The sequence below is a fragment of the Rhea americana genome, unplaced genomic scaffold (assembly GCF_003343005.1).
Source record: "Rhea americana isolate MKP2758 unplaced genomic scaffold, rheAme1 scaffold_281, whole genome shotgun sequence".
NCBI classification, from domain to species: domain Eukaryota; kingdom Metazoa; phylum Chordata; class Aves; order Rheiformes; family Rheidae; genus Rhea; species Rhea americana.
This window is the reverse complement of record NW_028186403.1, coordinates 956,720-984,271: the sequence shown is the minus strand read 5'-3', so window position 1 is coordinate 984,271 and position 27,552 is coordinate 956,720. Positions and strand designations below refer to the sequence as shown.

Below are 27,552 nucleotides of genomic sequence, written 5' to 3'. Positions count from 1 at the left end.
TTTGTTGTATTTTGCACACAAAGTCAAGGACACAGGGCACTACAAAACACTTTACAGTGGATAAAGACAGACAGATACTTAGGACAGGAATTTTATTCATATACAAGTCTCCTTCACTAATAACTAGCTTAACAATCAATGAAGACAGATCAGTCTAAGTTCTTTTTTGGAACAACCTCAGTTATTAATACCTCCTTTCCCATACTTTTCTTTCATCCTCTTTTCCAAAAGGGAAAGTTGTACAGATAAGCACTTACTCCAGCAGAATATTATTCATGTCTTGCGTGAAAAATTTTTTCCTGCCTTCTTCATCAAACATCTTTGCGGCCTGAAAAGACAGCAATAAAAAAGTACCCAGATGTTCATAGCACGTATTATCTCAGTAAACATAGTATCTTCAGCTTTACAGCTGTATCTATTACTTTTCAGAGAATAGCATTACATGAAAAACTAATTATTCTCAGCTATTTAGAAAACAAGGTGAAGACCACTGTCATATCCAAATAAAAACTCCTCCTTGTTCTAAGGCAAGCAACCATTCTACTTGGAATCTGCCTGGATCACTGAGGTTAGCATACTATTCTTGTTAAAAACACTGAAGAAAAAAATGGCAGAGCACTTAGTGATACTAGAATGTTGCTGTTTGTTTTCATATCTCACCTAAAATAATATTAGTCTCCTTAAAARGAGCATTCCTTGACAAATTACACTGCTCTCAATCCTTATAAAGCTTCTTTTCTTCCTTTATTATTGTGTCTGGCCCAGTCATAACTGCAGCATTCTGAGACACACCATCTCAATCCTTCAATGCAATTTCTATAAGGGAATTATGTATGCTTGAGAAATACCTCGTCCCCCTTTTCTAGGGCTGTCCAGCATTCTCTCCATCTTTAGACTTGGGGAGTCAAGATTGGAATTATGCTCCACTAATACTTTTGTATTTTTGTCTGGTCTCTTCCTGACTCTGTTTGGGATGGAAAAAAGGCAAGCTTACTCCTATATATATTTCCCTTTATTATGAGTTTTTTTTCCCAGCCTCTCAGGAAGGCCCATGCAGAATCCCTTTAGTTTTGCCTCTAGATTCTTATTTTTCACAAACCATGACACCTTCTAGGAAAAAATCATGTCAATTCCCTCCACTATTCTACAAAGTCAGTAAGACCTTCCCTCTAGAGTTCCTCTACTCCTCAAATTTATGGAAGAGAGAAAACACTTCTAAACGCTTTCATTTTCTTATTATATTCTGGCACTTGGACCAGAAAGCCAACACCCAATAGGCTTGGAAAAGGGTAAGCATGCAAAACAGCATGCAAGTGTGATATCATACTGAATGCCAGACATTAGAGACAGTCAGCATGCCATAAGACTGACTAGTCAAGTAAAATAAAAGGCTTGATAATTCTGCCTTAAAAAAATAGTAGTCAGTAAGCTGTGACAGAGCTAAAGATTKCAAGTAAATGCAAGTGTTAACTTGATAAAATTCCTTTATTACTATGAAATACTTACTGTTTTTGCTCTTTGTAACTGTCCCATTTAAGTTGGAAAAAAAACTGTGAATTCAGTTGCTGAAGGTATGGTACTATCTGTTCAAAGAATACTGAAACATTTGTTCTTGAAAAAGTTATGGCTATTTTTAAGTAATAACACATCAAAAAGAAAACAAATTTGGAAGTCTTAAATCCAGTATCTTTAAGAATAATTAACACAATATCACCTTAAAGTGGACGGAAAGATAAATGCTTTGATGTTGGGGTCCTAGGGAAACTTTAAAGCTGATTTCAAATTATAGTCATACAGCACAATGTGCTAGTTTTTGGAGMGTTACACTGGGACAAAAACACATTGCTATCTCTGAACTTTTTGGTCCAAGGATAGGTTATCTGGACAGCTATCCTGACAATACAAAAAAAACRCCTTACTACTTTTCTGCAGCTGTGAAGTACTATCTTCTGCCAAAGTAGTTCAGAACTGCCCACTTAGGGAACTAAAAGATATGAAAGCRGGTCAGAAGTTATTGTATTTAGCCAATCGTTTTCTAAATAGTTGTTTTTAAAAACTTATTTTATCCAATTATAACATAACTTCATGGAACACAGGCTTTTTCTTACAGCTTGGTAAGCTTTTTAGCTTTCCTTATACTAAAGAGCRCAAAAGCTGTGAGCCCCATAAATATTTGAAAAGAGTTTACAGGAACCATTATATTTTTTCTCCTTTTTCAGAAAAATGCTCTACCTCACTGATAATGTTTCAGCTGACAACAACTTGCGGGAGGCAAGGAAGTTGCATTTGTAGGTCGATGTGCAGTGTAGTTCTCTCCCAAATAGGACAAAACATGGCTACTTCAAAACCCGATGAACAGACTTGCTCTGCTCAGCCAGCCCAATACTTCCAGAAAACACAACTGATTACAAGCAAAAGACTGTAGAGCTAGGATTTCCAAAAGCAATTGACTTAAAGCTTTCTTCAGACTGGCTAGCTTGCTACAACATGCAGCAGAGTGAATTTGGGGCCTTACTGATTTTTGGGCTAACCCAGTTCTACTTCTTTTCTACTAAGAATTTTTTGCTGATTCATAGCAAWGTTAATCTGAAAACTCAAAGGTAGACAAAATCTTCTTACTTGCTTTAATAAATATTAATCCCTTGACTACAGTTAACTTTGTACATTTCAAAACAACTAAGAACACGTAAGAAGTTTACATACAGGTAGGATAGAGTAACGATAATGTCTAACCCATAGCAAAGCAGCCAATGTTACTGCGTACATTATTGCTTTCCAAAAAGAAGGTATGGTGAGCTAGTTTCTCAAAGCTTAAGAGCTACATTTTATTCTGAGTAAGGAAAAGTTGTGTTTTATTCTCAGTAAGGAAAGATTTGCATGTAGAATTAGAACCTGAACTATCAAATTTATTCTCAACTTCAGATAACTGAAACAAATAGCATAATAAAATACCTTAATACATCTGTTCCTTTTAAATAAGATATTAGGATGTTTGGAACCTGAGGATTTAATATTTTCCATTAGTATTTCTGAAAAATAGTTGGACTCCATTCCAACTTCAAAAAGGAAAATATTCAAAGTTTTTTTTTTTTTTTTTTTTAAACTAGTAAATTAAGAACACTCATATTACAGGGCCAGAAGTCAAGGCTGACATTGGATTGTAAACTGCAACAGCATTTCAGGTTTCTTCTCCAGCACAACTGGGAAAGCAACCATCCATTTTAACAACTGTTAACTCAAGTTAAAGAAATACTGATGCTCCCATTACAGAAAAATATTACAAGTTATTATACACAGAAGATTAAGCAGAAAAATTTACTTCCATTGGGAAATACCTCCTCAACAATCAACCTGCATCATCTCTGTGGTCATTTTTGCTTCAGTCTAATTACAGCCATTAAAGTCAACATTAAGATCAATGCTACATTTTTTAATGTTTCAGACAGTCTTTCACAGATGACAGCTCAGGCCCTAATTATTCTTCCTTGTTCTCTCAGATCCTTGAATGCAATCTCTTACCAGTGAACTCATACTTACTGTTCGAAGGTCTCCAATGCGCTTTTCAAGAAGCATAGGCAGACCTTCTGGGAGGGCTGGCACCTGCTTGGGTGTCATGACCTGAGAGGTGTAGGTTGCCTGAGTGACATTTCCATTTTCTCCTGACAGCTCAGATATCGGGCTGCCATCAGAAGTGCCGTCAAGCAACTTGTCAAAGTCAATGTCTCCCAACATCTCCAGGGCACTTTCAGCTTCTTGCAGGAGCTCACGTTCATTTGTGCTACCAAAAATGGAGAGGACAGGATCATTGATCCTGAGGTTCAAGTCAGAGATATCATTTCCTGCACTGAGAGAGGAAGAAGGAATTTTACTAGGGGTAGAGGTTGCAATAGTCACTGGAGATTTTGGACTAGATTCCTTCTTCCTCATGGCTTCCTTCTCCTTTTGAAATTTACGGATCATGGCAGCCAGAGAAAGTGAGTCTTTATATAATTTCTTTTTCTTCTTTTCAGACTTGTGTGAATTTAAGGCCATTACTCTGTAGAGAAAAATAAGTCTTTCATTAGAATGCATGAGACTTCCAAAGCCTTAGCCATCTTCAGCAAAAGCATCCAGTACAATTAAAAGAAATTAGCAAGGGTAAGTGAGCATCTTGTGATAGGTGACAGAACGGTCTGAAGAGAAAAGCACAAAACCCTTGCCAATCATGTGATTTCATGCTCTCCAATTTTTTGCTATGTTTGTATGCATTAAGGCAAAGCTTGTTTATTCTTAACTTCTCAATTTAAGTAGAGAGAGGTTGGCACCACTGCTAAAGTTAAGGTTAGTCTATGCTGCTAAAACACTTCAAAATTTACCCAACCCCCACATGGTAGAAGTTTGTTTTAAGTATAGACATGCTACACAGGTTAAAAAAAATTCTCGACTACTAAAAAATTTTAACATACAGTATCAACATTTTTATGCTACTCAAATTGAGCATTTTTCCCCTAAACCATCACCTTGACAAAAATAGTATCAATAAAAAAAAATGTTCAATACCAACTTGAGTATTTGTAAGAATAGGAAAGCTTTCATTCAATGAGAGTTTTCCTGAATCAATTAAGTAAACCCACCACTTTACTCATTCCGTACAGGCTTCAGAAGATGGGTAAGCTCAAGACAAATTTAGTAAGATAAAAAATAGATTTAGTAAGAGACATGGAGAATATTTAAACTGTGTTTACATTTTTCCAGAACAGGAGTCTAGGGATAGCAAAAAARATAGTCTCCTAAAGAAGATGGAGAGGAAAGATGTGATTTTCAGTGCTATGAGGGCTTGGACAGAACAGTAATAGATAATGCTATTCACAGAGCGAGAATCTTTTTCATGTTTTTCCCCACGTTTACTGTTCGCCATTAAAAATTCTGTGAGAGTAAAATTAAATTTTAAACAAACAACATGAAAGATTAGCTCATGTAATTAATTTATAAAAAATACACAAGTTTCTAAACAAAATCTGTTATCTATTAATTACGGCTGAAAAAAATCCTTTATTCTAAAAAGCTATGGAAATTTTGCTATGGTATGCCAACTTGAAACTAAACCTCATGTACAATCCAGAAGTCCATATAAACAAAGAAACCTACCCCGACTGCTTAGGAACTTTCATTTTCCGAGGCTTCTTCTCCTTCTCTGTCTCTTCATCTTTCCGCTTGCGCTTCTTCATTCCACGGTCTTCATTTTCTTTTAACTTCACTATCTACAAAGCAGATAGGACAGTGTTTTCCATCCTACAGGGCTTTTTACAACAAGAATCACTTCATTTTCCTGACACTTTTTGATTCAAAGCTGACATTACTATAGCAGAGCATGAGGGAGGGGAAGGGAGGAAAAGGACACAGGTAAACAATTGTCACCTTTCTCATCTGTAGAAGAGACTGATACCTTTCTTGCACTTTCTTTCCATTTCTAATTACAAACTTATCATAAGTAGCTATYTAGTTTATATTTTTCCAGGGAAAAGTACCTCAATGTGTGTAATGGCAAACAGTAGAACTGGACTCCTACATAACTGCACTTACTAACAAGCCTCCATTGTTAGTCTTCCTAAATAGTTATTTTATTCAGACTTTTCAATAATAAAAACATTTCTCCAGATGCTGTAATTATCTAATATTTTTTTTAAAAAAATCTAAAATGCAGGCAAGAAGCACAGAGAAAGTAGAAAATTTTAGGAATCTCATAGAACTTGTGAATGTGATATGCAAGCTGTTATGCTAGCATTAATCATAACTTCTGGACACAGAACAGTACACTGAGAGACAGCATAAAAACTACTTTTAAAATAGCTTGTCTTATTAGTTGAACTGCATTTTAACAGGTATTTTGTGTTAATGTTATTCTAAGTATTATGAACCATTACAAATCATGCAAATACTAGCAAGACTGTAAATGCACTGTTGAGACATGTTCATTTTCTTCTAACCACCCTTACATCTGCTGGAAGGACTACACAGCAAGGCACAAACAGTCCAGGAGGCTCCTGCAATGCACTGGTGATAACTTCTTGTCACAAATGGTGGAGGAGCCTACGAGGAAGGGTGTCCTGCTGGATCTTGTCCTTACCAACAGAGAGGGACTGGTTAGAGATGTGAAGGTTGGGGGCAGCCTTGGCTGCAGTGACCATGAGATGGTGGAGTTCAGGATCCTGCAGGAAAGAAGTAAGGCAACAAGCAGGACTGCAACCCTGGACTTCAGGARAGCAGACTTTGGGTTCTTCAGAGACCTATTTGGAGGAATCTCATGGGTTAAGGCCCTAGAGGGAAGGGGGGTCCAGGAGAGCTGTCTAATATTCAAACATCRCTTCCTCCAAGCTCAAGAGCAGTGCATCCGTATGAGTAAGAAGTCCAGCAAAAGGGGCAGGAGACCTGAATGGGTGAGCAAGGAGCTCCTGGCCAAATTCAGACAGAAGAAGAAAGTACACAAGAATGTGGGAGAGGGGACAGGCTACTTGGGAGAATTATAGGAATGCAGTCAGAGTATGTAGAGATGTGGTGAGGAAGGCTAAGGCCCAGCTGGAATCGAGTTTGGCAAGGGATGCCAAGGACAACAGGAAGGGCTTCTTCAAATACATCAGTATCAAGAGGAGGACTAGGGAAAATGTGGGCCCTCTACTGAATGGGGTGGGGGCCCTGGTGACAAGGGATACAGAGAAGGCAGAATTACTGAATGCCTTCTTTGCTTCAGTCTTCACTGCTAAGGGCAGCCCTCATGAATCCTGTAGACTGGACAAAAAGTCTGGAGAAGGGACTCCTTTGGTTGAGGAGGATAGGATTAGAGATTTTCTGAGGAAGCTTGACGTTCACAAATCCATGGGCCCGGATGGGCTGCACCCACGGGTACTGAGGGAGCTGGCGGATGTTGCTGCCAGGCTGCTCTCCCTCATGTTTGAAAAGTCATGGAGAACTGGAGAGGTGCCTGAGGACTGGAAGAAAGCCAGTGTCACGTCAGTCTTCAAAAAGGGCAAGAAGGAGGACCTGGGCAACTGCAGGCCAGTCAGCCTCACCTCCGTCCCTGGAAAGGTGATGGAACAGCTCATCCTGGATGTCATCTCCAGATGTATGGAGGAAAAGAAGGTGATCAGGAGTAGCCAGCATGGCTTCACCAAGGGGAAATCCTGCTTAACCAATCTGATAGCCTTCCCTGATGGAATGACTGGCTGGGTAGATGAGGGGAGAGCAGCCGACATGTATCTTGACTTCAGCAAGGCTTTTGACACTGTCTCCCATAACATCCTCCCATAAGCTCAGGAAGTGTGGGTTAGACGAGTGGACAGTGAGGTGGATTGAGAACTGGCTGAAAGTTCTGAATTTCCTTCTCTGAGCTCAGAGGGTTGTCATCAGTGGCGTGGAGTCTAGTTGGAGGCCTGTGGCTAGTGGAGTTCCCCAGGGCTCAGTACTGGGTCCCATCCTGTTCAACTTCTTCATCAATGACCTGGATGAAGGCACAGAGTGCCTCCTCAGCAAGTTTGCTGATGATACCAAGCTGGGAGGGAGGAGTGGCTGATACACCTGAGGGCTGTGCTGCCATTCAGAGAAACCTGGACAGGCTGGAGAGTTGGTMAGAGAGGACTCTCATGAGGTTCAACAAGGGCAAGTGCAGGGTCCTGCACCTAGGGAAAAATAACCCTAGGCACCAGTACAGGCTGTGGGCTGACCTGCTGGAGAGCAGCTCTGCAGAGAAGGACGTGGGAGTGCTAGTGGATGACAAGTTGACCGTGAGCCAGCAATGTGCCCTTGTGGCCAGGAAGGCCAATRGTCTCCTGGGGTGCATTAGGAAGAGTGTTGCCAGCAGGTCGAGGGAGGTGATCGTGCCCCTCTCCTCAGCCCTGGKGAGGCCTCACCTCGAGTACTGCATCTAGTTCTGGGCTCCCCAGGACAAGGGAGACATGGAGCTACTGGAGAGAGTCCAGCGTAGGGCTACAAAGATGATCAGAGGGCTGGAGCACCTGCCCTATGAGGAATGGCTGTGAGAGCTGGGCCTCTTCAGCCTGAGGAAGAGAAGACTGAGGAGGGATCTTATCAATGTGTATAAGTACCTAAAGGGAGAGTGTCAAGAGGATGGGGCCAGATTCGATTTTCAGTTGTCCCATTTGACAGCACCAGAAGCAATGGGCAGAAACTGAACCACAAGAAGTTCCACCCGAATGTGAGGGGGAATTTCTTCCCTGTGAGAGTGACAGAGCCCTGAAGCAGGTTGCCCCGAGAGGTGGTGGAGTCTCCTTCTCTGGAGATCTTCAAGGCCTGCCTGGACACAACCCTGTCTAACATGCACTAGGTGACCCTGCCTGAGCAGGTGGGTTGGACTAGATGATCTCCAGAGGTCCCTTCCAACCTTACTGATTCTATGATCCTATGAAAATTCCTATAAAATTAAGGAACTATGTTTTACTTACTGGATGGGCACAATTCATTTACTTGATGTCCACAGATTGTCTAAGTTTGTAAGACTAACCATCTGTGTAGGCAAGAGTTATTTCCGCAATGCTTGTACATTAGCCACAAAACAGAAACTGCCGTAGAAGAACACTGCATCATTATGCTTTCAGCCTCCTCATTTGAGCCATTCTAACCGTATCAAATTATTCCCAAGATTCACCTAGCCATAAGTTCTGTACATAAAGTACAATTACTATCACTCACTTTAGGTGGCCTGTGCTTTTTGTCTTCTGCAAAGTCTTCATCTTCTGAGTCAGATGCCTGGCGGAACTGCAGCGTACCAGTGTTGATATAAAACCCTCCATATTTGGTTGTCAGCGATGCAGGAACCAATTCATCATACTGGGCAGGAAACAGAAGGTAAGGGGTTTATCAGTATTTCTTAATAAAACAAAACAGTCGTTTTTAATTCTTTATCTTTAGGAATTYGTAAATAAATAAGTACACAATACAGCTTCCTAGAATAGAAACAGGAAACTAATGCTATTGAAAATTTATTTCTAGGGCATAGAGCATTAACCTTACAGAATAACCTTCCTACTTTAAAGCAAAAGTTTATCTGGAAGAAGAGAAAGAAAGAGAAAAGCAGCTTTCTGAAGGGAGTGAGGACTGGCATAGGCATTTTTTCCTCTGAGGCAAAAACCATATTTCCCTGGTATTCCACCTCTGACAGTACTTTATGCTAGAAGGCTAAACTCAAGATGCATAAAGCATTTGAATAATCTAATATCACCTGCCTATGAGCAGCCTAACTTCACTGTTTATTGCCTGTTTGTCTGGGCAGTAGGCAGGAACACAGCAAATTATTTGTTTTGGTCTACTGTAGCTTTAAAGGCATACTACAAATGCAAAAGACTTTGTAAAAATACTACCTCTATGTATTTTAAATGGTAAGATTCATACTTCTATTGAATGTCCCTCAATTTTATGAAAGAACATGCAGTTTCTTACCAATACCTTCCATTATTCATACACTTCTTTCACAGACCTTTTCAGCTATCTGTAAGTGAAAGATAGCTACAAACACATAATCCAGAATCTATTGCTTGTATCTTAAAAAGAGAGTGAGATGTCACAATTGAATTAGTCCAATCTATATCGGAATTTTACAAAATTATGTATTATTATATAAAGGAAACAGAACTGAAAATCTTAAGTGTTTGCTTTTGTAAAACAAGAATAAAAACCCTCTCAGGTTATATGCTCTTTTCATTGAGACAACCACAGTAATGCTCAAGTCTTTTTCCCAATTAACTTTTATTACTACATACCTCTGCGGTGCACATGACAGATTTATACTGTTCAACACACTTCACGTGTAATCTCTAACCAGTCTGCCTGCTCAAGTACCTACCCCTTCTTTTAAAGTTCTTTGCAGTTTTCTTTTATTTAAATAACCTATCGCAGATCCAACAAACTTAACCACAGCATCTGTTACCTTATTTATGATTTTAGGTGTTCAATATGACATGGCCTAACATACAAATACTATAATCACAGGACTTATTTTACTGAAAGCCAGATATTCTCACTCTGTTTACACTGTTTCGAAGCCATGAAAGGTTTCAACCTCTTATACRTAGTCCTTTATTTTGCATAGAACTTAATATACATGAAGGACTTTCCAAGTTACATTACAAGGCCGTATCTCAAAAATATTATTGTCTAAAGACATATAGGAAATGAGGTCAATGTTAAGTATAGTGGAAGACAGGATAATTATGTTATGACCAGCAGCTTCTTAAGAATGACATTCTCCCCAAGCATTATCATAACTCAGTTAATCTCTAGGAAATATCTTGTTACTGGCAAAATTTCAAAAAGGCTGAGACAACTCATAGAATCATTCTAGCTTTATGCATAAATACCAAAGCATACCATAGGAATATTTACAAGAGAAACGAGGAAGGATTGCCTTGACAATGCCATTATCGCTACGTAGAAGGACAATGTTGCCTTGAACTACTTCAAATTCTTCTGTTTTGGGGATTTCAAATACTGAAAACAAGATGAGCTTAAGCAACAGATACAATTTTGGAAGCTATAGCTTGTCTGGAGGCATAAAACAGCATATCTGAGCAACACGTATGCCAACAGAAGTAAAGGAAGAAGCATTTACAGGACCCAGAAAACATGACAATGACTAGAAACATACAACAACAATGCAGTAACTAAGAATCTRTTTTTGCCCTTCTTTTGAAAAAAGTGTAGGATTTAAAATGCACTTTGAAGGTATGCACTCAGGCAGAGGAAAAAGTCAGTTCCAATTTACATCTGTAAGCAATAAAGCAAATATGTTAGCATRGCCAAATGATTAAGAGTTAAGTAGAATACACGAGAACAAAACTACACCTATGTTACTTTGAAACTTCAACCAGTAGGCCTTCCGCTGCATGTCTGTTAAGATGGAGTATGTGCTAGATTTCAGCAGGTTGAATGAATTAGTAGGCAAGCACCACACACTCCCACAGCGTTAACTGAAGACATGCAATCACTTATAGAAAGGGAACACACAGTGACAAATAGACTGTCCATTACCAAGGTAGTTCATTCCCACTGCAGAGGATGCAAAATATACACTGAATATACAACCAAAGATGCAGGTTAAGAACCAAAAGGCTTGGGCTAGCAAGAGCATGAAAACAGAGGAGTTATCTGGAAAATGAAAATAGTTTAAAGTACTTTCAACAAGTAACCTGGGTAGAAGAGCCTGAACTGGAGACTTTTTTGTATTTGATCAGAACAAACAGAAGTTTCTGCAACAGTCATATCACCTTTACAATCCTGGAATGGAAGGCTGAACAAGCATTAGAGAAACACAGAAAAAGAAAAGAGGTGACAGAATCTGTGAAATATCCTGAGATCATGCAAAAAATAAAGTGTAGGAAATCAGGAGACTATTGATTGGACACAGTAGAAGCAAAGGGACTTACTTGGTTGTGGATTTGTCATTCATCTTAAGAGACCAGGAAGATCATGCAAAGAAAGAAGTGCAAAGGAAAGCTTAAAAGCAGAGGCTGCTGAGAACTTCAGAGAAATCTCATGTTTTTCTAGAGCTCTCAAAACCAACTTCATGAAGTACAAGAAAGATGAAGGGAGAGAAAATAAATGATTATCCCCAGTATTTAATACATAGAACAGGCATTTTCCTTGTGAGCTGATAGGGAGTGAACTGAATTAGTGACATTGGGGTAACATGAGATCAGAATAGAAGAATATAGTTGTTGCCAAGTTTGGAGGAGAAAGCACAGTCAAAGATGGGACTATCGCCATAAGAAATTAAGAATAAGTAAACCGAAACACCGTAAAGAGTTGGCTGCTAGAGAGAAGATGGAAGCCCTGGAGAATATAAAGGACACCAACAATTAAAGATAGTTCACAAGTAAGGAAGCTATGAACTACTGAAGATAAGTATAATCAAAGAGACTACATAGCACAGATCCACAGGAACAAGTCATCCAGAAAGGCAGAATTCATTCAATATACAAATCAGTGTACAAGTACAAACTATTCCAAGCAGTTAGCAAGTAAGCAATGGGAAGCAGGGTCAGGAAGATGTGGATACATAATTTAACAGCTGAAGTTTCAATAGCTTCTGCTGAGGACCATGAATTTAGTCAAGTTTTCACGACCCTCTGACATTCAGTTCTCCTTAATCAATTATATTTACACTTCAGAGTTTACTTTTCCTTATCAAAATTTGATTTGCCCTCAGTCCATTGAGGAAGGCATTATTTATAACCCTACATTTTTTTTTAGGTAGGTAAGTTGAGAATGAAACTATTAGTGTACCCAGTGCCTCTTCTCCTTCAGCTTGAGATTGTTTTCTAGTGCCCTAATTAAACAGAAAATTTGAACAACAGTGCATTGGCAATAGTTAAACTAAACTTCATGTTGAAGTTTCTTCAGAACTCTGTTAAGGGCATATGACTCTTCCAATTTGGAAAACTTAAAAATTAGTTTCAAGTCTTTCTTTGCATTAGCTTTTTTCTACAGAAAAATCAGAAACAGCTCTCAGAATCTGCTCTTCTGATCCTACTTAAGGAAAATAGTTTAACTCCTTTACAGCATTCTGATCTTCCTTATCCATTCTAAGATTGAGAATAAAAATTTTTCTTAGAGCTACAAATAGACAAGACTTCATAAATTATCAACTCCTGAGAACACTAGTTTTGTCCCACTTCAGATCATGGATTCATTCTGCAAAATAAGGCTGATACATTGTCTGACTGCCTAAAATCAGATCAGTATGCAAGTCCATTTCAACTATTGTCCGTGAGCTGCTCAATGCCTTCATTTAATTATGCATTTAAGTGTGAAAGGCAATCCAAAGGCTTTTTTAAAAAAATAAATTAACCAATATACCAAGAAAAAATAGTAAGAGTTTTACAGATTATACCAGTTTAGCTCCAAAATCAAGACCTGCTTATACATAACACTTAAATTTTATTATTTTGATACTAATATCGTCTACTCTTCCGTTCAGATATTCTAACCACAATTCTCTTCACTTACCTTTTCATCACAGAACAACCTAAGGTATTGATCCCCTAAGTGAGATTTGCTGCAAATATGTGTAAGTGTTTTTAAAAATGTAGATAACCCCTTATTTGTTGTGAAAGCAATATTTAGAAAAAGCCAACCAGAGATCATTTTTGTTTCTTCAAGATATTTCTGAGATGGCTCTAACCAGCTGTGTTTTTCTGTTTATTTTTTGATCATCACTAGCCCACTAAATGAAGTCAAACTACTGAAGGCATGTTGATTATGTCTGCTGCAGCTCAACAAATTGAAGATCTAAATACTTAACTACATGTTTAAGATACTTCAAACAAACACTCTTGATTGATCTCTTAACTATGCTCCTAAAGGTGTAACAATTGAAATGCACTCTTCTAATCTGCTGTCTCTTAAGGATAACTTTTCACCAAAGGCCAAAATTATCTTTTAGAAAAGCAACATAGTAGAACACACAATATCCTGAAGATGATCAACAGGGAACAATATACTGCCTTTCTAATTCAGGATGACATCAAAAAGCAAGCACAACCCTCCCCCCACTCCAATTTTTCCATGCTAAAGGTCCTTTTTCACACAATGTATATGTAAGCTTACATTTTTAGCTTAAACTGTTTTTCATCCTGCAGCAAAGAGCAGCTGGAACTTGTGCTGCTTATAGATTTCTAGGTAGGCAGTTCTCCCTTGTATTCATCTACCCTACAACATGGAAGGGTGCTGGTCTCTTTTTTTCCCCAAATGTGCAAGTATTACCTCTGTGTAAGATTAACTGCATACTTTTTAGTAAACACTAACCATGTATTAACTCATATCCTCTTCTATTTCCAGCCTTTCTGCTGTGTGGTAGCTCTGAGACACCGCTGTATTCCTCTGCGATCTGTAACGTCTATGTAAAGCTTACATTGCCAGGTAGGTATTCAACAAGTCAAACCTCYGGAGGTCACTGCAACAGCAATTAGCCCAGTCAAATTAGACTCTCATGCACATATAAATGTATGTGTGCCTGCAGGTGTAATGAAAGCGGTGGGGAGCAGAAATCCATGGGAACACTGTTCCACAAGGAATGTACCACCTGGCAAGTCATACTATAGAAGAGCCTATTTTCAATACTGAAGCAGTGAGAATGGACAGCTTTCTTTGTAGGTTATGTACATTTTGTGTGCTACCATTGCAGAGATGTTAGTAAGCAAAGATTAGAACTTTTCAGATTAACTGCTGCAGAGCAGTTAGAAATAAGACTTAAAATTATCTGGATTAAGTTCAGCACCACTGAACAGTTAAAAATCAACATAAAAAGATCCTTTGTACAGTCTGAAAAAATGGATTTCCTATCTGTCTGCAATTCAATTCAGAGAAGAATACACATTTCTTCCAAATGGGACTAGCTAATAAGATTATCCAAGAAGGCACACAGCAAGGTAAAAAAAAAGCATATGCACTGGGTATGTCCAAAGAATGTATACCATGTACTTTTGCTATAAGAGAAAGACAAGTCTGAAGAAAGAAGGCGTGCAAGAATTGAAGGCATCACTTAGAGTAATATGTGCCCACAAGAGTTTCTCCAGTATTTTCATTTGGCTGGCTTCATGTTTGAGTCCTCTGAATCTCTCTTCGGGAGCCCCTGCCTTTCTATGTTCAGTAGCCCCACAGACTTGGACAGTCTGAATACAGCCATACTACAGAAGTGTCAGCTATGCTGTAGAGAAGTATCGATTCTTTCCGGAGTAAGTAATCAACACAGAACTGCAAGATCAGTAAGAAGAATCTCATTCAAGATTCTCTCTCACAGGAAAGAGATACTGGCAATTTAGCTTACTAAACTGCCTGAACTCCACCACATTCTTTTAGGGCAGGTACCAATGTCCCTTCCAGGAGTTTGACAGGAAAAAYCTCTTCTGCTTAGGAGAAGCCCCCTGCTATCAGCACCTTCCAGGAAGCTTCCTACAGAAATGCATGCCCTGCAGCAGTCCGTACTCCAGCCCTATACAGTCCATAACCTGGGAACCATGTTAGCGGCAGATTCCCAACACTTTACCCTGATTTGAAAAAAAACACCAAAAAAAGGAGCAGTTACTTTCCTGTATCCTTAGAGAAACCAAGTATACTAAATATATATATATATATGATCATGTGTTACATATGCAGAATCACTTATCTGCAAATAAACACAAAGAGCAAGTGAATTCTGCTTCCTTTACTACAGTGTTTGCTAAAAAGCAGGCTTAGAATTTGATTGCTTTGATGTCTTCAACAACATTTGGTGGTATTACCTAAAAATTTGGTTTCAGAAGGAAGATCTCTCTAAAGCTAAGTAGCAAATCTGCTTCAGTGCCAAGGAGCTCAGTATTTTTCTCACACCTGAAACACAACAAAAAGGACTAAAATTCTAAGCAGTTTTCAATTTTGCAGGGAATAAACAGGGAGACAACAGGTCTCCTATCCTAGAGCAATTCAAGGCACTTCTGTACTCATTTTTCAAGTGCCTGTGTCCAAGACATCACTTTGTGTCAGAAAGAATCCTTTCTTCTGGAAGATAAGCCTAGGCTGGACCTGCCTGCAACATCTCTTAGGGTACACTACGATTTAGTAGCTGGCCACACAGAATATGAGCAAAGCAGTCACGAAGTCTTTTCTTCTAAACATTTTTTTCTTTGCATCTGACAGTGATAGAATAAGAGGTTTTGTTACACTGAACTCCTGTATTACAGGATCTTTAAGCTTTGCAACAGGAAGTTAGACTAGCACCTGGTATACAGTGCATTTTTCTGCTTTTATATATAGAAATGGGGATGAAAGCAGAACTGAGAGATGCCCTCTCAATAGTTTGTAGTAGACAAAGCAGAACGGTTTGTTCAGGAGAACAGTCTTTAGAGAACACACCATTCTCCAGTAGCTTCAACAACAACCACATGACACAACCATCTAGTCCTCTGACAACTGCCTTTTGTATCTCCTRTCAGACTCCTTGCAAAAAACATATCAGAAGTGTTTCTGCAGATCTAATGGATCTGCTGCTGACAACAGCAGCCCTGGAAGCAGGTACAGAATCAAAAATAGTCTGCCAGATTCAAGTAAAGCATCAAGGGTCCTGTACTAGGAATAACAGATAGATCAGTGAATGTTATCTGAATTCAGATATCAGACCCATGATAGGTCACGATAAATTCAGGGAAAAAGAAAAAAAAGAAAAAGACAACTCAGGTCCTGTACCATAAAATTTCAAAACTGAGGATAGTTATCTCAAGCAATACTGAGAAAACAGATAAGCCTATGGTTTCTCAAAGGAAAGCAGCACCTCATCTTCTGCGGTTACTGAGCTGAAGACAAAACTGAATTGGAAAGAACATACTAAGTCTTACAATGGCTCTTGATAYGGTCACAGTGGCACAACTAAAATCTTAGATATGATAGGTTAGCCTAATAAAGGTAATTTCAACTAAAATTTTAGTCTACATCAAGAATAAATACAAGCCAAGACAAGCATACACAACAAAACTTTTTTCACACAACTTGTTCATGTGCCTTCAGACTGACTTTACTGGAACTAACAATACCCAAGCTCAGCCTGTGATCCACTGTGGTGAACTACTGAGGTTCTTTTGTGCAACAAGGTATCAATTCTACAGCATGCCTCCTATRCATCCCACACTGTTTATAGCAACATTCAGTCCAACAGCTCTATTATGCTAGAGACCTCACAGTTCAGGGTTCACTGAAGTCCTTAAAAAGGACTTAACTTCCTAGATTTAATATCACATACAAATTGAGGAGCAGCATAATATATGCTAGTAACATACTTCTCTTTAGTGCTTTTCTTACTCTTTCATCATCTTCTCTCTCCTGCTCAACTTTCAGCCCCTTCCTTGCAGTCATTTTCTCCAGTGTCACTCAACAGGCAAAGACAGCAGAGGAGACTGAAGGCTGACTTACTTGACTAAACAGTATACCTAATTTTTCTTGGTATTTGGCAAAGGTGAGTCACAGGAGGTTCCCAATATCATCCATTCTTCTGAGCTGCTTCCTCCTCATTGTCATGATTTCCTAGATCACCTCTAAGATTTAAGTGCCCTCTTATTAGCTTCCAAGTATCCCTGATATTACCTGCACCTAACTAATGCCCTTTTCTTTTACCGCATTTGAGACAGTGTTGGTTTTGGAAAATACTCAAATAAAACAAGCTGCAAAATCTTGCTGTTTAACCAAGCTGTTCTCTTTCAAATTTCAGATATACTCAGTGAATATGTTTAAAAACCTGTAAGAATATGGTGATTATTTTGGGAGCAGAATAGCATCCCTATCTAATGCAGGAAATCCAACACCAGCAATTTACTAGCAATCCAGACAGCTAGTAAAAGAAAGCAAACAGAGCCAGTGTAATTCCAGTCCACGGTAAGTGAAATGTATGAATAAAGACAGTTTTATTTCTAAAACTGGAAATCTTAAAATACATTTGAAGAAGATTAAATATACGGTATAGTAATAGCTTAAGTCTTCCAATGGCCTAAAAYGCTTGAACAAGACTACAGTAAATACCATAGCTTCTTGGATGCCTTAAGTAATGCATCCTGTGGATCCATATGCCACTTACCCAAGGGCACAAAGTATTTCCTTTTACCTTTCTTTAGGAAGCAAAAGAAAAATATATTTTCTTGTTGCTGCTTCAATAAGGCTTACTTACTGCTTCAGAATTATCTATGAAAGGGTCCGTTTCATCATAACCATAACCTATATCAATCAGATCTTGCAGGCGATCTTTCCGATGTTTGTGGGGCTTTCCACCCTGAAAATAAGATAAGTGTTAGATCATTAGGGAGGGAGGAAGGAAATACTAAAATCTTTGAAACAGATGGCATTAAAGTAATGGTCATTCAGGGAAATAAAGAGTTTTGCTTTCTTGCATGTCTCTTCAAAGATAGTCTAAATGACTGAAAACTAGAAGGCATAATTCTCCAGAGACTGTTTTCTCATATAAATTATGAGCTCCTGCAAATGTGCTAAAATTCTTTACAATAGTCACACCAGAATCATCCCTGTAAGGTATTCACTAGCCACTTGGTTTCCAAGTGACTGAGACCTTCACAATATTTCCTATTTACAATTATGTTTTTAAAGTTTTCAGTAGTGGTAAAAGGACTGGTATAATATTGAAAGTTTAAGGTTTTTAGTATGTTAGAATCATTACAAAGGAAAACAAATAGCCTAGCAATCACTAACACACTCTTCCACAAAAGATAGATTGCTTCTGTCCAGAAAGGTGAAGACTAAGCCAAAAGCAAAATATTTTGATCTCTTACTTGCAGATACGATGCATATGAACTTTCAAGAAGTTTTAGCATTCATTTAACATAACTGAAGAAAAACGTTACTGAAATAAAATCCTTTGAAATGCAACTGGTAAGACCATGAAATGGTTACCTGAATAACTTCAAACCAGAAATTGCAGCTTAAATTGTAGGTTCACTTACCTTCAGGAGAGAGTAAACTTCAGATTATCCCATTGAATACTTTTCTAATGTGCAAGTGCTACTGTTAATACAAGTGAAATAATAAGAAATCATACCCATCTCAAATAGATAGAATTCAGGAAGTTAAACTTACAGCTATCCAAAATTGACAATGTAAAATTCTTAAAGACAGCATCCTCTAAAAGAGATCACCTTCACTAAAATGGTCTCCTGTTTTTTTTTGGCACGCATTCAAGGTGACTTACCCCTGAAGCTCCTCATACTGCATTCTGCAGTTCTAAGCATGTTTAGAATAAGTACAAGTCTTTTCATTTGTGAGATACAAGTATCATGGCCCACTCATTACTGTGAGCATGCTGAAATTTCCTTTGAACAGTATCTACCTTGCTCTTTTATGAGCAATGTAAGCACCTTAACACTTGCATTTTAATAGTACTTTGTAATGAGTCTGAGTTTGCTTGTGTTCTTGCAAGCAAACAAGAATCTCTATTTAATTCTCAAGTAGAATTAAATAGATATATCAGATAGTTTTAAGGAAAAAAACACAAGTAAGTTCCATTTTTAATTCAAGTTTTCAAGCTTTATAACACTACTTCTAAGCTTTCCTATTTGTCCTATCACCYCTCTATACTCAGAGGGTCAAGCACCTGAATGATTGCATGGCCCCAAAACATGTTGTATATTTTTAAGAGTTTAAGAAAAGGGGGAAAAAAATCTTAGAAAAATAGAGGCAGAATGTAAGAATTCTCACTGTTGAATTTCCACCATTTATCATGCAAAAGCTTATTTAGTTGTCATGACTGAATGAGGCACCTGCAAGGCGTCTCAAGAACACTACTTAAACTATACTTCACCTCTACTTATCTCTTTCATGACTATAGTGCAATTCATCTCTGTACCAGATCTCTTCCTACATCCAAGTAACTATGGGTGAAACACTCAGAAGGCCTACATGATTGTTTGTGTGCCCATAATCATTTTGCAGCAACAGTTATTTCAGAGTGTGGGCAAAAAAAATTTTTTTTCAATACCTTCTTACTGCCTGGTATTCATAAAATCATGATGTAGATATAGGACAAAGTTAAATGGAACAGAAGGCTTGTAATAGCAGGCTGACTAAAACCAGGATCAAAGCAATAAGCTGTATTCAGAGGTATGAAGCTATCTGAACCACTGTGTRTATAGTTAAAGAACTTCCTTCAGGCTGGATAGTACCCAGTTATGTTTAAGGGAATACGTTGAAAAGTCTGTAGGATCAAGACTTTAAGGATGCAAGACTACAGCAGAAAAACCTGAAGAAATTATCTGCATCATGTTTACTACAGAGCAGTTCAAGGAAGTTTTCCCACCAAAGCCCTTAACTTCCACCTCCCCCAAAACAGTTCCTTCAACCTTTGTCTCAAAACACAAGCAGGCATAATACTCAAGCAAGTTAAGATGTTTAGCTCCTGAGACAGCAGATGGTATTCAAGCAACTGTTCAAGAAATTCAAATATAAACTCAACAGATTAAAACTTAAATTACATGGAAGTTAAACAACCTTTGTACAATAGGACTAGAATTCAACAAACGCAACACCAATTTTTAAAAAGTCTTCCAATGGCCCTTTTGGGAGTCTCTAAGCCAGTAAGACTAACCTTTATTATTGGGCAAGTTAAAATAAGTTATAAAAAATAATCAGAACATATCAAGAGGATACACGTTCCAGGGCAAAAGAAAGTTTTGATAGAAGTCAGTCCTTTTTCAAAAGCTTTAAATAAGGTCCAAAATTTTTTAAAGAAAACAAGCTATCATGGGATAAGAGGAAAGGCCTACTCAAATTAGTGACTGGCTTAAGGCTAGGAAAAAAAAGGTAGCAATAAATAGCTCACTTTGTAACAAAGAGTCATCAGTGGTATCACCAATGAATCTGTACTTTTCAGAGAGTGCTAAAAGCGGGTTCTTGTGGAGGGGAAATGCACAAAATTTGAGAGGACAATCAGGATAGTAAAAAAAAAATGCAACTGAAGAATCACTGAAAGATCTCACAGTTTGTGAGTACTTAGTATGATAAATGATCAATTGAAGTCAGTATCAATAAAAGCCAGGTAATGCACACAAGGAAAGTACAACCTCAGCAACAACAAAGAAAGATGTGCTCTCAATTTATTATACTGCTCAGGAAGCACTGGAATTATGTACAGTATTCTGACAGCTCATCAAAAAAAAATCAAGACTGGTCAAAAGAGAAGATTATTAAGACTATGAAACAAGGTACAGAAGGAAGTCATCACTGTATCACTGACAAATCAGAACATCCTAGCATTGATATGCTTTCATGTAAAAAAAAAAATAGAACAAAAAATGGAAGAAAGCAAGGCAACAAGAATGCTTGAAGAAAAAACAACAAATCCAACTCCTGTACAAGAACAGAATGTTAAAACACTTCAGCTGAGGAAAGCTGAGTTCAGATGATAGTTTCAAAAACCACACACAGCATGGAGAAGGTGAACAGGAAACAATTCTTCATTGTTTCTCACAGAGCAAGAGCTACAGAGCACTCTGAACACATTAGCCAATGAGTCTAAAACATACTTTGTTTTCATATGATGTAATCAACATGGTACTCACTGCCACGGAAAACAGTCTCATACATATCAATGAACTCAGAAAATGATTAAGCAAGTTCATAGAAGAAAACTACATAAAGGGCAGTTAAACACAGACTCTTTGAGTAGGGAAGAAATTAATCCAGATTGCTAAAAAGGCACACAAAAAAATATCAATGCACATTTACACTGTGCTAAACTTTCGAGAATGAGATTCTACTAGTTTCAGAGGAGTATACTATCATGCATTAAATGGACCTTTGTTCTGATACAATAAGATTCTTACATTACGTAAAACATTGCCCAAGATTCACTACCACATTTTTACAATACACAACATGCCAGGGTGGTAGGCCCAACAAGCAGTCGTTAATTTGATTTCTTCTAGAGAAATAACAGGAGAAATCAAAAGAATGAGAAGCGTTCAGAACAGATTTCTATGCTATTGCTTTAAAATTTGAATTCATCCATCCATTCAAAAGTTCTTAACAATCGATCAAGCAAATGCTACGCTAACTTTATGCATCTTGTTTTATGAAAACGTATTTATTTACATGCCTTTTTTGTAGAATCAGCAAGATGCACCAAATACCTTACTGATTATGCTTAAAGGAATTTACTTGAAAATAAGTAAAAATAAGTCTGACAGACTTTTTGATGTGCATCCAATTTTTACAAAAGAATGCAGAATCAATGCAAAGTTAACAGCTGCCATACACATTATGATTAAAAAGGATCATCTGACTCCACTTTAAAAATGGATACAGACGAGTTTAATCGGTTTAAGAAGAAACTAGTACTTCCTTGCAAATTCAAATCTCTCTCGCACTCAATGATCACTTTTTATATAAGTATTGTTAGAAAGAAGAAAACTGGTATTTACTTTATGGGATACTTGTTCTAGTTTAAGCTATGAAGCAAACGTCTTGCAAGATTTACGAGAAGGTTGGATGTTGTCAGAACATGAGCAACTGTACTGGATCAGTGTACAAAGATGTAATCCCGCTGAGCATGAAGGGTAAGTAGAGACTGATTGTTCTTGTACTGGAAGAAAGAAAGAACAGGCAGTATCTAACAAAAGAACTATCAATCACTAGCCACCCTCTATGCTTAGTGGTCCTAATCTGGTAAATTATTCTTTGCACAGAAGCCATTTTCTTTGAGATTTTTCTTTTTGTGGGGCAGAGTGGTGGTGGGGTAGATTAAGGTGTGGCAGGGAATGACATAAAGGCAAGAAATCAAAAATGCAAGCAGAATTCAAGATATGAGTACAGTTTGGATTTAGATGGTGGTTTAATGATAGTTTCTAATTCAGTATCTATTGCTTTCCTAACAGTTACAAATATTCTAGTTTCCTTTTCTTGACTACTGAGCACTGAACTGAGGTTTTTATAAATCTATTAACACCGTATTTTGCCCATAAATGGCAATCCTTATTTTGAATGCATGTGTAAATGTATAYGTAACGTTAGAATTTCTTCCACTGCTACCACCCCTACATCCATTGCTTTACATTCTCTACACTGATTTTCATCTGCTGTGGTTATGCAGCTTGTTTCACAATATTACAAAACYATAATATATATTTTGAAAATGACTGCTATAGAAAAGTATAGTTGAAAGATTTCTCTTCAAGTTAAACAAATAATTATCATCCAAATGAAGACCAAATAGTATTATGAAATTGTCCTCTCTGTACACTGTTATATATTGAGTTTGTCAAACCCTTCATAAGATGACAATGGTTCTTTTCAATTTGAAATTTCTTCTCCTACATATCACAGCTAAGATAAAATGAAACAGTAGTTATTTCTGCAAAACATAGACCAACACTAATTAAGTTAGTCTGTCTTTGCCAGAGAATATCCAAAGAAATCAGACAAACAATATTTTTAGTTCATATATTAGTAACAAAAGATACTAATTAACTGCCGTTGTTTCCTTTTACTATTGAGGTGCTGTACTAGTAGCCCAGACTATCAACATGTCTAAGCATGATGACTAGTTTTGATTGCCAGCTCAGAATTAATCACCCCACCCTACCTGTATGAATTCTTAAAGACCTGTTTGGGTGTGGTTTTAGTCAATGTTTTCTGATTTCTACCTCCATTTATTAGTGAAAGCCTCTTCACGTTGCTACCAAGTGGTGTTCACGTCATTCATGCTATGCTTTCAGGAGTCAGCAGAGTACCTTTAGGCAGCTGGCAGCTACAAGAAACTCATCAAGTGATGACTTATTCATTCGACAGTAACTTCCTATGGAAGCATTCCAAACTAGGCACAAATGCATCAAGATTCATTTGTACTTAGCACAAAACAGAGGAGCTGTTTAGTAGTGCACAACAGCATTACATAAGAATTCTTTCCTCCAGAGCAGTATTTATCATTAATATTGACCTGCATCTATCGCTCAGTTGTTTTTATATAGGAAGCTTTTCCAAGAATAGCCTTGCAAGCTATAACAATCTATAGAAAAATCTACTTAACAACACATTCATCTAATAAGCCTGTATGTAGCAGCTTCAAGCTGCTTAGATAAAATATGAGAAAGTCAACTGATATGTACAGAAATTGACATTTATTAGCAACTCTATTCAGGGAAAAAAATGATGCAGCATAGATGTTAATATCAGAAATTATTACCAAATATTTGTATATTTTAACAAAGGTACAGTAAACTCACATATTTTGCCTCGAACTTCTTGGCCAGCATTTCTACTTCATGCCGCTCACGTTGTTCATCATTAAATGGATCTTCTGAATGAACTGATTTCTTCTGAAAGAAGAAGTAGTTAAATGTTCATTCCATTTTACAAGAAACAGTTAGAATGCATCTAATGAAAAATCATTACATGCCAATAAATTATGCTCTGATAACTGTATAAATAGTCAGAACTTGTACTAAGAGACCATATACTTGCTTTACAATCTAAAAATGAGTTTGACTTATTCAAATTATCACTCAATTACTTATCTTCTACTGATGAAGAGACAAACAAACAAGTTCAGAAAAACAGGCTCAGATTCATATTTGTCCAGGCATTCTGCTACAACTTCAGCTGAAATCGTGAGCATGAGACAAAACTAGAACTGATTGAGGTTCAAAGAAGAAAAATTTCTTGACTCTAACTTTTTCACCACTACTTCATTAGCGCCCATTTGCTGTGATCCTTTAAGACACAATACACAAGATGCACTTGTTATGCTAATCAAGGAGGAAGCAACTAGAAGACTAAAAGGTTAGTAAGTCACAACCATAACCAGCAATATAAAGTAACAATAAGAGCTCAAGGAGTTTTTTTTGATAATGATGTTAGCAATCACAGCACATATTCTACAAGACTGCCACCACAGCAGCTCAAAGAATATCGAAGATTTAATATTCCAGTTGTATGAATAAGCAGAATTATCATCTTTTTTTAGAAAAACATTTCATTTACAAGAAGTCAACGAACAGTAATCACGAGTAGAAATTGTTCAGCGATAAAGTATTGCAGAAAAACAGGGATGCATTCTTCAAATTAGAGGTTTTATATATAAACACGGTAGCTGATAGAATAGAAATGGTACTATGATATAAAATTGAGTTGGAATGGAATTAAGCCTTTTATGGAGGTCAGCTAACTTTACTGCATATGGACCACCCACCAATAAATAAAGACTTGTGTTAGACTAAGAACAAAAAGCAACATTCTAAGCTCACAGAAAGGCTTCCTCTACAGTAAGGAAAGCCAATATATTGACTAAATAATGACAAAGTARCTTAACAGTATTAAGACCAGCGCAATGAGGCAGTGAAGCTGAGTTGACCTGCAGAGACCACATCGCTATCTTGTATTATCTAAATTGATTAGATTAAAAAAGTAGGAGAGGTTATAGCTAATTCCAAAATATTTAACAAATTATACACGTATTTCCTGTGGGCATAGCTAAATATAAAATATTGCTCAATTTATTGAGCATATCCTTATCCAGCTTGTAGCTGGGAAAAGACTATTCTCTATCTTCCACTAGTGAAATGCTTTTTGAATTGTGAAGTGAAGACAAGGCTGAGGCCAGAGGTCAAGTAAAATTTTATACTTAAGCATTAATTTGCCTCTAGCCACAAACCCCTCAAAGCTATAGCTGACCATATCACTCTGGTTAATTAAACTTTACAGGACCCTCAAATTCCAGAAAGTTTTAATTTTGACAGTTTCTAAGGACAGCTGTCTTACATCTAGCAGTAACTTTAACACAGTACTACTTCAGCACCTTTAGAAAAGGCCTGGCAGAAGTCAACTTGGGCTTCTGATTCATCTGTTTTGAATCTAATTCTACACACCGTGCTTCAATCTGCACCAGTGGAAAAGAGAATGCACACATTCACTTCTGCCAACTCTGAACAGGCAGATAACTTCTTCAGCCACTCTAACAAAAACCTCTCAATCACATGCCATAAGCTTAAAAAAAGAAAAATTACACCAAAAGATGAACTCTATGAATAACCCGATCACAGGATGGTCTCTTTATCACGGCAAAACAGCAGAATAAGGACAACAAAAGCTTACATCATGAACACTTCCACTAGCTTCTAATTCAGAACGGAAACCGAATTCTAGAATAAGAAAAGCAGTGCATTTATCCTGTCAAATAAGCTTTGAGGCTCTCTAGAGTTTGACTAGGGGACCTATTAAAGCAGTGTTTGAAAATAGTSCTATGCACCTGCAACAAGTCAGAATTATAAAACAAACCATCAGAAGTCCTTCTTCCCCCAGAACAGCCTGCCTCTGGAGAACTTCTCTTGGTTGCTCCAGTTTCAAACAACACTAAAAGACAGAAGGACATGTTCCCAATTATGTAACATCAGACTTTCAATGGGAATAGTCACAAGGAAGTTGAGCAACTTCTTGTAAGGGATAAGGAGCAAACAGAAATCTTCAGAAAACCTAGTCAGTCTTCACCCTACAATAACAGTTTGCATAACTAAGTTTATGTGAACTGTTCATTTTAAGCTGATTCATTGCTAAAATAACAGCAAATTCTGAAATCTAGAACTCCATTTTAAGCCACAGCATTACCTGTCAGCTAGTTCCTACCTGCTTGGAAAAAGTAAACTGCACAAGTTCTGTAGAAAAGTGGTAGGATGTGCAAGTTCCTTGGTCAATCTTTACTTTAAGAAGGTAGTTTTCTCTGTTGCATTAACTAGTAACACATCACTGTAGCTATTCTACTCCACAAATAGGATCAGTATTTCTTTCACTACTTTTCCTAATATCTTTAGGACTTTGCACTCTACAGAAAACTGGAAAAGAGAAGGGTTTGCTTGTAAATCATGACCAGTTCTTTCAGCTTCACTACTTCTATCTTAAAAGCACATTCTCAAATCTGAATTGTATCAAAATCCACTAAATTGGTATTTGTCACACCAACACCTCCGAAATGAGAAAGTCATCTCAGAACTTCATCAAAAATACAATTTTCCCAGATATATACCAATAATGTGGTTAATTAACATATTACTAACCTACAGAAAAACTAGTCGGGAAAAGGCAAGGGAAAGTCAACCTCCACATCCTGAGCTACACTAACAGTTACTATCCTCCCACAAAAACTGCTCAGAAAAATGGCATTTTAGACTAGCAGACTAGTGCTACAATAATCCATAGTAGTCAGAATTGGAACTGTTTGCCTACAGCAGCTGTAGGATAGGATGAACAAAAGGAACCTGTTAACTTGCATGGGAAGATCTCAGAGGGATTATTAAGATCAGTCATTGATTTTTCTTTTACATTTGAAGGCAATCCAGTTTTACATCCCACTCACTAAAAAGCAAAAAGTAAACAGGGTGGCCAAGTAATGGTATGGCATCATCATCATCTAGAAACACTCTGGATCATAATACAGAGGTTTTCACCATTTTTCAGTTTGAGCTGGATTTACAGATTCAAGTGATATCAATACTGGCACTTGAGGCTTGCTTTTAATTTTCACCAGAACTATCATCACTTTTCCAGTAGCACTTATTTCCTTACCCCTGCCCTTTCCAAGAAGGGATCCCTAGAATTTTCTTGTGTACCAAAATTAAGAGGAGCCACAACTACTCTCCACACAACTCCAGTAGTTGACTACTGGAGTCAACTGCAAACTTCACCAGTATCCTCAACTCACAATGGTGACAAGCTTAAGGATATGCATTCCTCTTTTCTACTTTTACTCCCTGTTGATTGGCTAAGGATGCTTGCTTCCTTTAATATTGTCTGCACAAAATTTTTTCCCCTTCGAAAATGAAGCAGTTCTGAGAGCCAAATATTTTCTGTTTGGAGGAAAAGTGAAAGTACTCTTTTTTTTTGATGAAGTTTCTAACAGTTATAGGAGTGATTGTGGTTTGAACCTGAACTCTCATCCTCTTCCATCCCCCCAAAGACCGTAGGAATTCACCTCCAGCACTAGTACCACTCACTGCACTGCTCCACAACGCTTGTCGTGGAGCCAGGCTAACAACTCTACCTACAGAAGGTGTT

At 37.6% G+C, this 27,552-nt stretch overlaps 1 protein-coding gene across 1 annotated transcript in view; it reads right to left on the bottom strand.

The window, feature by feature from the left end:
- Positions 1-25,798, bottom strand: part of UBN2 (ubinuclein 2) — a 52,057-nt gene extending 26,259 nt beyond the window's left edge. The window contains exons 1-7 of the mRNA XM_085308798.1: positions 25,783-25,798; positions 23,733-23,825; positions 17,675-17,776; positions 8,683-8,820; positions 5,128-5,240; positions 3,538-4,036; positions 258-328 (exon numbers count right to left, since the gene is read on the bottom strand). Of these exons, the coding sequence (XP_085164924.1) occupies positions 258-328; positions 3,538-4,036; positions 5,128-5,240; positions 8,683-8,820; positions 17,675-17,776; positions 23,733-23,825; positions 25,783-25,785 (1,019 nt within the window). The 5' untranslated portion in view covers positions 25,786-25,798. The remainder of the gene's footprint in view (positions 1-257; positions 329-3,537; positions 4,037-5,127; positions 5,241-8,682; positions 8,821-17,674; positions 17,777-23,732; positions 23,826-25,782) is intronic.
- Between the last annotated feature and the right edge of the window lie 1,754 nt (positions 25,799-27,552).